The sequence below is a fragment of the Grus americana genome, chromosome 2 (genome assembly GCF_028858705.1).
Source record: "Grus americana isolate bGruAme1 chromosome 2, bGruAme1.mat, whole genome shotgun sequence".
Classification (NCBI taxonomy): Eukaryota; Metazoa; Chordata; class Aves; order Gruiformes; family Gruidae; genus Grus; species Grus americana.
In genome coordinates, this window is record NC_072853.1 from 148,434,580 (window position 1) to 148,446,817 (window position 12,238).

At 40.4% G+C, this 12,238-nt stretch overlaps 1 protein-coding gene across 2 annotated transcripts in view; it reads right to left on the bottom strand.

Moving 5' to 3' along the window:
• NEBL (nebulette) overlaps positions 1-12,238 on the bottom strand; it is a 269,002-nt gene that overhangs the window by 179,064 nt on the left and 77,700 nt on the right. For both annotated transcript variants that reach the window (XM_054814590.1, XM_054814589.1), the window contains exon 3: positions 8,407-8,491. In XM_054814590.1, coding sequence (XP_054670565.1) covers positions 8,407-8,491 — 85 coding nt within the window. The remainder of the gene's footprint in view (positions 1-8,406; positions 8,492-12,238) is intronic.

Sequence of the window (12,238 nt, forward strand, 5' to 3'; positions counted from 1 at the left end):
CCAGCAGGAACAGTTTGCGCTGCTTGCTTCTAAGTCTCTGCAGATGCTATTATGCTTCCTTAAATGTAGTTCAGTTCTGGTTTTCCCCTACCAATTATATCAGGTTTTCAAATCACTATGGCTATTAACAACAGGTCAAGTACTAATGCCAAAAAAAAATGCTGGCACTTTTACTTTTGTATCATCAAATCAACAGTGAAAAGCTGAAAAGTTAGTTCATTTTTCATAGATGCTCGCGTGCAAGTCCGTCTAACATTTCCTCTGAATCTTGGGCAAGTATTCATCTTTGCTTTGCAGTATGCTCCTTCCATCATCATCTTTGCGGATTTTTTTTTGCAGAGAAAGGAAGAAATGGTACAAAAAGAATCGTCTGAAGCAGTTGTTTTGCTCAGGCACTGAAACCTGTAATTGTGCCCTTAGATATAAATGCAGATACACATATTAACATAGGTTCAGAAAAAAGGAAAAGAATGTACTGCTTTTATCTACACGGCTTAACCTACTGATTTTCAAGGCATGATCTGGTTCAAAAGGAAAATAGGGGAAAGAAGATAAACATCATAAGAAAACACAGTTATTTTTATAAACAAGTAAAACCAAAAACATACTACTATCCCAACCTCTTTATACAAGTAACGTTTGTTACATTGACCAGTACATTACCATTGGAAATTAGTTTAAAATCTGTATAATTATACAGGCCAATGATAGTGGATTTAAAAAAAAACAATAAAAAGTAGGATATGCAGCCAGTACCAGGAATTAGATTTAAGACTTGAGTCTTAACAACTTAAAGCAAACCATTCTTTTTTCTATTTCAAAATGTAGTCCATAATTATATCTTATATCCCAGCAGAAGATTTGTATTTCCACCTGTGAAATCAAAGAATTTCAGGATGCTATAAATGTGTCAGTAACACAAAATAAGTCCATGTATTCCACAGAGAAACTCCCTCTCTGCCTCCCAATCTGTTTATCAACTATTACAGTCCTACACACTACTTGGTGTCTTTGCTTCATGTTCTGGTGTCTCCTGACCACAGAGTTACAACTTGTTTATCTCCACATACTGGTCCAGCCTCTGTGAGAGTGAGGAGTAGCAGACAGGAAAGGAGAGGAAGCACTACTGTCACATCCTGGATCTTACAGCCTGTCTAATAACTGCAAGAAGGAAAAAAAACCAACCAGAAACAGTGTAGATATATGGCAGCACAGTAACAGAAGCCAGTCCAGTGCAGTCAGGATGTAGACAGAATCCCTCACGTACTCAGCAAGATAACAATCAGAAGAGGTGACAACCATTTTCCCAGAATACTGAAATCCATTCTGCCTTCTGCACTCCACTCGAGCTTTGTATTATTCACATCAAGAACGATTTTTATGCCTTTGACTCATGCAGATAAAACAAGTCATTTAAGTAGTCTTCAGAGGGGAAGAAGGAACAAATCATAAGTTGAAAAAAATCACATTTAGTAGGTGAGCATGATTTACAAAATGCTACTGTGCAGGGGCTCGCAGGGGAGTAAGGCAGAACTTCCTGCAGGCAGTCTGGGTTTATTTTAATGCACAAACCCAGTCAACTACTCCAGGACTTCTCACTCACAAGTAAAAGCAAGAAAATGACTGAGAAGCCTGCACTCTTTTCATTCTCTCACCTCTCTCTTCATACACATGTGGTGGATTGGGTTCAGATCCTTGCACAACTGGAGAGAGGACTAGATAAATAATCAGCACCTGATGGCTAGCTGGAGAAATGCCATCTTTAAATTCTGTTCCAGGGTCCTCTGGCACAACTTACAAAATCACCTGTAAAGCTATAACCAGGCCTCTCTGCTTGCTATCCCATATTTCTTCCTCCTTTCCTCAGCTGAAGGAGGATATTTTTATCTTTGCCTCTAGCTCCAAGGACTGTTTTCTCCATAACTTCTCCAATGAGCTCACTCAGGGTACCCCAGCAAATCCATTAAGTGTCTGCTTTAGTAATCCATCCAGCATTTCATTCCCCTATAGCATTCGCTGTGGCAGTTCATTCCAAAGACTTCATAAAAGCAGAGCATATAAACTGAAAAAGCTTTTAACAAATCAAGAAAAACAGCTAATAAAAAGAATCTGCCTGGAAGTTTGCTAGGACATACTCTTGGAACAGAGAGGCAAAGAGAAGGCAGCAAGAAAGAAGACGACAGAAATTGTCAAGAGGAATCTGAGGAAGGACAGGACAGAGAAGAATCACAGAATCTGAGAACAGATGAAGTTAGAGAACTCTGGAGATCATCTAGAGAATCACCTTACTCGAAGAACAATCAACTACAGCAGATTGCTCAGAACTGTGCCCAGTCCTCTTCTGAAAATCTCCAAGGATGGACACTCTACAACCTCTCCAGGCAACCCATGCCTGTGTTCAGTCACCCTTATATGGGAAAAGTTTTTCCCTACATATAAGTGGAATTTTCTGTATTTCAGTTTACACTCATTGTCTCTTGTGCTTTCACAGGGAACCAACAGAGTCTGTCTCTTCTTCAACCTGAACAGAGAGGATATGGCCATCCTAGAGGCGGACATCTAACCATAAGGATTTTTTATTCCCTTTTCTGAGGTTCACTTTCTTCCAAATGTTCAATATTACCATAATTAGGTATTAGGGGAAAAAAATCTTCTCTATGAGGGTGGTGAGGCACTGGAACAGTTTGCCCAGAGAAGTTCTGGATGCCCCATCCCTGGAAGTGTTCAAGGCCAGGTTGCATGGGGCTTTGGGCGACCTGGACTAGTGGAGGGTGTCCCTGCCCATGGCAGGGGGGTTGAAACTAGATGATCTTTAAGGTCTCTTCCAACCCAAACCATTCTATGATTCTATGATATGATTATCTTGACGAGAGTTGGCAGATAAAGATACAAACACAAGCAATTCCTGAGAAAGTAAGAACTCTTAAAATATTAGACTGTTAGGTAATAGCCCGATTCAGTTCGGTATGTCTCCTAAGGAAAGATAGTACTTCTTGAAAATCAACATTTTATGAACTCTATTTAAGAAGAAACACTGCAAGTATGTTTCTTCCTACAGAAAACCACCCCATACACTTTCAGCTATCCAAGCTGCTGTAAGAGAAGTACAAGAAAAGTATTTTATCTCATCTTAAAAGGAACACTGGGAGTTTCCAAGGATAGCAGCCTTATGCTGTGTCACCAGCGATTAGCATAAGAAGGGAGTAGGATGATATCTGTGATTTTGTATCAATTTCCCCAAGACTTACTGGAAAGTAGATTTCCTCAGAAGGGGTTGGAGTATGAGAACCCACCTGAAACATCAGCCCTCCATTTGATCCCACACTTCAATATCCTTCCTGCCAAGAACTGCTGCAGAACATCAACTGGAGTTGCTGGTTTTGATCTACACAGCATCGCCACAGACAAGAACCAAAGGCCACAAAGCAATTTACACAGTTATAGAGTTACAGAGATCAGTAGTTAAGGTTCATGAAGACAATTCCCAAGTAAACATAGGTGAGATGAGCATATCCGTAACTTCTGTAGTTGAGTTCATCTACAGGAGGCAAGTACATGTGGAAAGCATCCATTGTATGCTATGCAGTAAGAGAATGCACTAACCCCCAAGAAAGGGATTTTTCATCAGAGAGTCATAAAGAATCCCTGTCTATACTCTTCATTTAGAGGACCTTAAAACTCATTTTTCTTCAGTCAGGAGACACACTGAACTGGGGAGTTTTCCACAATGGGAAATCAAACTTACAGCCTCTCCTAAAAGGCATTTGTGTCTCCTTCAAACTACAGAGTTGAGTGAAAGCCCGTGGAAGCAAAAGGCTAAAGGAGGGAAAAGCTCTGAAATTATATTGTATAGAATGAGAATATTCTCTGGAAAGCTTTTAAATGTTGCCCTTTGACTTCTTAACAACATAATTTTTCAAGTGTTCTAAAGAGCAATCCATTTTCTATTGACTCCTCCAGAAAACAGTATTTTGGTTTTGTTTGTTTTGCTCTTGTCATGGTATGTCAACATGACAGCCTAGCACCTGATGCTGACCTTAATGGATTCTTGATAGAGGACCCAGCACTTCAACTTAAAACGCTGTCAATTGCTGCTTAAATGAAAATCAAAACAACAAATTTACAAAAACACGTGTCTTTTAGCTTATACAATATTTAATGGTGCTTCCTTTACCAATTCCTCCTGCTTTGCTAAGATAATAATAGTTGTAAAGCTATGGATTTTGAAAAGATGCTTAGAGTCCTGTAGTTAAACACAGGGTTGTGCCTCTTCAGAACTAAAAGCATTAAAGATGTTTACTTAGAAACTAGAAAGCAGCTATTACTGTAGAAAAGCATTTCTCCTTACTCAGAAGTTAACATAATTTTTTACATTACCTAACACTGAAGTTGTTCAGTCCCAAATTGTCTCTGCATTGGCAGAAAGCTCAAGCAGTTCTGATGAATACTGACAGTAATAATGTGATTCTATCCAACCAAGTCTGGTTTCATGTGAAAGGCTTTTCTTCAACCATGTACGCACTTTTTTCTACTGCACAGCACTGAAATAGAATGAGACTGGAACGATGGCAGATTATGTATCATGTATTTGGTTCAGTTGGGAGTCTTGCAACTTTCTCTGAACTGATAGGACAATGGACTAGACAGCCAATAGGGCTCATTCAGGATGGCAATTTCTCTGTCCTTATACTCTTCAGAATATTACAGAAATTATTCAGAATCTACATTTTTATTTTATGATAAGATTTAAACTGGATTATGAAAATTCCCTAGAATCTTTATTTCGGCATTAAAACAATTTACAGGCTACTTGACACAGTCTTGATGTGAATCAACACCAAGGAAGCAAATGATGATCAGAATATTATGCCCTTTCTTCTTCCAAGTAAGTAAATTTGTGCCCTTATAATTTAGAACTGCATTTGCATCAACTGCAAATCTTTTACTGCCTAATAATCTTGGAAAAAAGGCACGTTGTACAAATTAAGGGTTTCTCTCCACTTCCAAGTTTTGGGTAGATCCTTATCTAACATTTTATGGCAGTGCATCATGAACAGTTGCAGCAAGTTTATACATAAGCAAACTCCCAAGTTTCTCACTGATACTGTTTATCCAGTCCTAGAATACTAAGAAGTCCTCTGTTTACAAATAAAGAACAATACCAGAACAAGTTTCCTTACACTTTCAAAGTGCCACGTCAGCATGTTTCAAACAGGTCAGGGAAAGCCATTTCTTTTATAGGCTCTAAAAATAGACTATGCTCCTTGGGTTAGTCAATATTTAGCCAAGACAGACAATTGATACAAGTGAGTTTGGAATGTGTGAACTAAACTTGAGATGTACCAAGCCCATCTTGTATTGGGATAGCACACAGTCATAAACCAGAAATTATTTCAGTCCTTACTACGTTAGTCTTAATTCAAACTGATGCCTACCAGTTGACCTCTACACCTCCCTGACAACGCACAACAGTCCCTAGTCCCTCACAAGTATTATCACAATAACCATGGAGAAAGAAGACTGCTTTCCTAAATGAAATTCTGATGTGTCTGGGCTTCATACAGGGGAGTTGTCCTCTCTAAACACCCAAACAAGATTCCTCCTATACATACTTTTCTTAACCAACTTCGAACAAGCTCACCAGTTAAAGCCTACCTGCCTACAGAAATCAGTCCCATTAAAATCTGTCTTTTGCCAGTACTTTAAAAAATATGGCTTTGGAGGCTTCCCTGAGGGCTTTTAAGATTGTCTCACAATTCACATGAGAGTTAAGGTACAGAATTGTGAGCACATGGTTTGAAATCTTTGTATCAGCTTTTTCCACCACAGGCTCCCAAGACAGGTGACATAGCCATGAGGAAGTTAGCCGGCTTCTCTTCTACTCTGCCCATCACCAGAGAGCTGTCACCAAATTAGACTTGTGTAGCTGAACCCTTACAAAGTGCCAGTGGGCAAACTCACCCATGGTGTAACTGATACCCTGGGGATAAGCAGACAGAAGTAGCCATGGGAAAGCACACACCTGATTGCTTTAAGTTTTGGCCTGAGATTTGTATATATTCATGTGCAGGCGGGTGCATGTGCAGAAACACAAGACAATCCAGTGAAAAACTCATAGAAAGAGGAGTAAAATTTTATTATTTTCCTGAATCCCAACATTTTCTATCAAACTACTAAAAAAAATAGTGGGCTCAAAGTTTATATTCCTTTAAACAGACCTGTAAAAAGTATAGTTTACAAGTTCCTCTTAACTCTGTGACAGAATGGTAACTATGGTACACAGAACAACTGAACTACAAGAACATGAAGCAACTCCACTCTGAAATCCACTGAAATTAAGAGGAGACGTATATTCCACAGACTCTCCTCTTTCCAGACAGTAGAATCTCAGCATGAAAGAATTTCTCTAAGTTTTGTAATCAATAATTGTAATGCCAAAAGGTAAAGAATTTTAAAAAACATGCATCATGCTAAATATCTGTGCTAGCATTTCTCTTAGCACTCCTGTGATTTTACCAATTAACATACAGAGAGGTTTCCAAACGAGAAAGCTCTTGTTGCCTACTGTCTGTTTTCCACTACAGGTTTGTGTTGGGTTTGCATGGCAAGGTTTTGGTAGCGGGGGGGGGCGTCTACAGGGGTGGCTTCTGTGAGGAGCTGCTAGAAGCTTCTCCTGTGTCTGACAGAGCCAATCCCAGCCGGCTCCAAGACAGGCCTGCCGCTGGCCAAGGCCAAGCCAATCAGCGCCTCTGTGATAACATATTTAAGAAGGAAAAAAACCAGTTAGAGAGAGGGCTTTTGCAGCTGGAGAGAGAAGTGAGAAGATATAAGAAACTCTGCAGACACCAAGGTCAGTGCAGATGGTGGGGGAGGAGGTGCTCCAGGCGCCGGAGCAGAGATCCCCCTGCAGCCCACGGTGAAGACCACGGTGAAGCAGGCTGTCCCCCTGCAGCCCATGGAGGAAGGATGAGGGGGTGTAGAGATTCCACCTGCAGCCCGTGGAGGACCCCACGCCGGAGCAGGTGGAGGCACCTGAAGGAGGCCATGGCCCGTGGGAAGCCCACACTGGAGCAAGCTCCTGGAAGGACCTGTGGACCCATGGAGAGAGGAGCCCACACCAGGGCAGGTTTGCTGGCAGGACTTGTGACCCTGTGGGGACCCCACGCTGGAGCAGTTTGCTCCTGAAGGACTACACCCCGTGGGACAGACTCACACTGGAGCAGTTTGTGAAGAACTGTCTCCCATGAGAGGGACTCCATGCTGGAGCAGGGGAACGATGAGAGGAGTCCTCCCCCTGAGGAGGAAGAAGCAGCAGAAACAACGTGAGATGAACTGACCGTAACCCCCATTCCCTGTCCCCCTGTGCCGCTGAGGGGGGGGAGGTTGAAGCCGGGAGTGAAGTCGAGCCCAGGAAGATGGGAGGGGTGGGGGGAGGTGTTTTAAGGTTTGATTTTATTTCTCATTCCTCTACTCTGTTTTGCTTAGTAGATGAATTTCCTCTCTACATTCAGTCTGTTTTGCTCATGACAATAATTAGTGAGTGATCTCTCCCTGCCCTTATCTCGACCCACAAGCATTTCATTATACTTTTTCTCCCCTGTCTAGTGAATGAGGGGAGTGATAGAGCGGCTCTGGTGGGCACCTGGCCCCCAGCCAGGGTCAACCCACCACATATTATATTAATTGACAACAATAATTATCAATTTATAATGAAAGATTGCAACTAAATCCAGACTAAAACCATAATATTAAAAAAAAAAAACAAAACCACATCATGTTTGGGTCACATAAGTCTTCATTGCCATTTTCTTTTTCTTTCCTCCTTTTTCTCTTTACATTTTAATTTCAAGGTATTTCTTATTAACCTACATAAGTTTGGATTGATAACATACTTATCACAACTGGCTTACAGCCTGCTCCATGTATGAGTTCACAGAGGACATAACAGATCCACAAACTGATCATTTAGTCAGTTCAGTGTTGACAAGTATTAAAGTCTTCTAAATGTTTGCTAATTACAAATTAATTGTTTGCTAATCACACAGCTATTTTATGATTAAGTTTGATGCAAGCTAACAATGATGGTTTGTCTAAGGCAAACGAACCCTCTGGGTTGAGCTATAACCTTTCAAACATTAAAAACTACTCAGATACTTTGTATACTGTTGAAAATGAAGGATTTCAGTGATGTGAATGGACTTACAATAGTATGGTAACCAGTATAAGTGAGATCAGAAATAAAACCCTGAGTTTTGCAGTGTTATACCAACCTACAAATATTTTTTACAATTAAATTAGAGTGCCACTACGTATCAGTATGAAGAAATACTAATACTACTTAGAAAAACTACAGAGAAGTGGACTGAAGGTCTAATATTAATGAGACAAAAATATTATTTGATTTACCTGACTTTGCAATTCACTTTGTTGCTTCAGGCGAAGATTTTCTGGTGTATCAGCCACTGTAGTGAAGGACTGCTTTGGGTAATGTCTGGAAGAAGAAGCACAAAGCCGAATAGTAAATATTTACACATGCTAGGAAGTCAAATGCATCCCAGCACTCTTTCCTACAGTGTACAGAACTCTTTCATAGTATACTGGGTTTGTGTTAGAATTATTTACTCTAAAAACATTGTCAGTCATGCCTTGCCAAAACAACATGAACGGATTCCTGTAACGAGTCAAAATCCCACCCATTCATCCTGCCCACTGACTGCAGAGACCAACCGGGCAAAATTTGTTTTCAAAAGAGTGAACAAAACTATGTTGAACTGCATTGTCTTGGTATAGTCATGTGCTGAATAAAGACTAAACTAAAAGGCCTTAAAATAGGAGTGTTTTACGGAAACTGAAAAGTTGCATCAATGAGTACAGCTGGAGTAGCATGGTGTCTTAAATCCATTAGTGCAGAAACCAGAAGGATCAAGGCAGGTACATTCCAGGTACAGAAAGGTCAAATGCTTTAATGGTAAATGTGTCGATACGGTGCTGTAATATCCAGTACCAAAGGCTGTAATGGCTCAACTGCAATCAGGCATCTCTCTTTTCATTTGAAATATCACACCTTTACAGTATGTTCCTACTATTTGCTTTAGCTTTTTATAGACAACATTAATAGTCAAATCCTACTCATTTTCTGAACCATGATATATTCATGTACATGGATTTATTGTGCAACTTTACAGCCAAACATAAAGCTCTATTATGGGAAAGACAACAAAAAGAAGGAAATAACAGAACTGAACAGGCTATTCCAAAATAGGTGTCTTATTATGAGCCAGCGACACTATCAAGAAACTGATTCTCCCTAATTACTGTCCAGCATCTTCAGTCTCACCTTACGACCACGTGAGGCACTCCACGCACAGCTTTTGTGCCTCTAACATTTCAGATGTCCAAGATGACAGGAATACATAGCATTTTAGACACAATAACATTTGCAACATAATTTCTACAGCGGGAGTAAGCAGTAAGTAAGCCTCTGAAGACTGAGGGTATGCAGTATGAAACATTTCCATGTTCAGACTCCAGGCTCTCTCTAATGTGTTCTTTCAACAACTAGTTGAGTCGCTATACCTCCTCATAAAATTTCTGTGCTTTGTAAAGATGATATATATTTTCATTCAAAACTGTATTTTGTTAGGTTTTATTTTTCTGCGTACAAGTTTTATTTCCGTGAAGCGTATGGTTTCAGTAAAACATAATTCATTTTTGTCAAAAAAAAATTCAAAGCACCCATAAAAAATTAAGGAAGATTTCCATTTTTAGCCAAAAGCTGATTGTTTCCCATTCAGAAATACAAAAGTAATACTTGATGAGAAATGCTGCCTGTGTTTCACACAGTCCACTCCCTGCTATGGGCCTGATCCCCCCACCAGACAAATCTTGCATTGCCAGACATCTACACGGCAGCATGATGGAGTAGAGTGATGCATCAAGAGGCTGTGGAACACCCTCTCATTTATGGTGTCACTACACAGGGAAAACAGAAGAAATATGGGACAACCTGGGGATTTCAGGTTCCCAAGGGCTTACTAATATCTGCACAGAAAGAGCAAAGATGCAACACCTCAATGGAGGGAAGTTTTTCCTGACAGCATGGTAAGAGCCATCCGAGCTTGGATACTGGCGGGCAGAGGAATAATGCCACTGTAAGTTTAAAAACTTATGGTGAAATACATTCCCACCCATTATGCTAGCCAGTTGTCTAGGATAGCTCATCTCCCTGAAAACTAGAAAAAAAAAATTCCTAGGCATGACACCCTCCAGCCTATTCTTTTGTAGTTACAGCCAAGTCCTCCCTAGTCCCACCTAAGCTGTAGCTTTGGCCCCAGAAACCACTGGGAGTGTTGCATATGCCTAAGGAGGCTGCTGACTGTCTTCCTCCCTTTTCAAACTAGGGGGTCCTCCGCCACGACCCCCCTTACAGACGTTGCCAGCCAGCCGAACGGCTTAGCCACAACTCCGGCAACACACAGGGAGACAGAACTAGGCTTTGCTTAGAGGACATCAACTGGAATCAAGCCCTCGCATGAAGCAGATGGTATCAACACAACATAATACCTTGGGACAGGCAGATACTTCCAGAAGGCCTTCTCTTTTTTTCTTTATTTCACCTCTTCTATCTCATCCTTCCTTCTTCTGTATAGAGGAGAAAAACAAATGCCAGACTAGCCACAAGGAGGGTCATAAGCCCTGTTTGGAAAGCAGTAATGGACAGATGGGGAAGGCAACAAGCCACCTCGCAGCCAGGGCCTGCTGATATCCAAGGAAGACTGTAGCAACGAACAGTTCATAATCCACACCTTAAAGAATAGCAGCCTTTCACATAGCAGCCATGAGACATCTATGGATAACTCATGTAGATGACAGAATCCCTGCCCCTAAAAAAATCAGCTGCCACCCATGCAGTTCAAAAATGATGCCACGCACATATTGCATGCCAAAAGCATTCCCATAAACTTTCATAGCATTGCTTTTCACCATGGTTACAGATCATGACCCTTTTAACATGGAGAGCACAGAGCAGGAGTCAGCTCAGAGGGGCTTTTTGGCCTAGTCCCCTTGTGAAACGTTCAGACAACACTGAGGCAGGTGTCGCAGTCACAGCCCCCGGGGACCCTGCTAGCAGCAGCAGCACAGAGCAGGTCTCTCTAAACTCAGGCTTCCAAATTAAACGTCCTCTGCATTTTGAAGCATAGAACTGTATACCTTGTCCCTATGATACACCAGCTTTTACTTCTGATCATTTGCAAAAGAAATGGTTTCTTCCACAACTAGTATTCACAAGTTCACGGGTATTTCAACAGTCGGAGCAAACCACTTAAGAACCAATGTATCTAAGATCATTACTTATTTTAGAAGCAGTAGCTTCAAGTTAAAAAGGTATGCTTAGCCTTGAACAAGCAGTGCCTTATTATGCTTGAAATTACTATGTAAACTGATTATATCAATGAAAAGCATTTACACTTGACTGTGGAAGTAAACAATACACATGACAAGTGAAAAAAACCTGCTGAAATTTAAATCGGCCTTTAAACGGATCATATTAACCATTTATCACAACGTATTACAGTGATTAAAAAAAGAATCATTTAGCAAAATTAAATTAGCAGAGCATTCTACTATGGGTTGTCATTTTAACTGCAGCTGATTTATGAAACCACCCACATGGTATATCAAACCAGAAAGACATGGGTTTAGATACATCCCTCCTAATTTATGGAAATTCTTGCCTCAAATACATCAAAAGGACTAGTCTTAAATTTAAATCCTATCTTCAGCATTCACATTTGTTTTAAGCTTACTGATAGTATGTCTTCAGGATCACTAAAAATATCAGTATTTAAGATATTAAATTATCTGAAAACTAAGATGCATTGTACCATTGGATACTTTTGACAGAAATAGAAGGCTGAAACACAAGTGTTAAAATGATCAAATCTGTATTTTAACTATCAGTTTAAGGCTATAGCGCATTTCATTACAATGTTCTGAATAAGGATGAGTAACTGGCTGGCAACAGCCTTTAATTCAAAAGGCTGACAGTGCTATCATGGTCCCTGGTAATCCGTTGCTCAGTTTCCCTTTTGTCCAAGATGATGTCTGAGAAAAAGCTGGGAATTCGTAAAAGAGGTTGATGTCATGTCAGCTATTTAATAGCAATGTCCAAAGGATTTTTTTTGTTTGTTTTAAGTCTTTGTTAGTAGTCTAAGTCTACTTAGCAATATGTCTTACC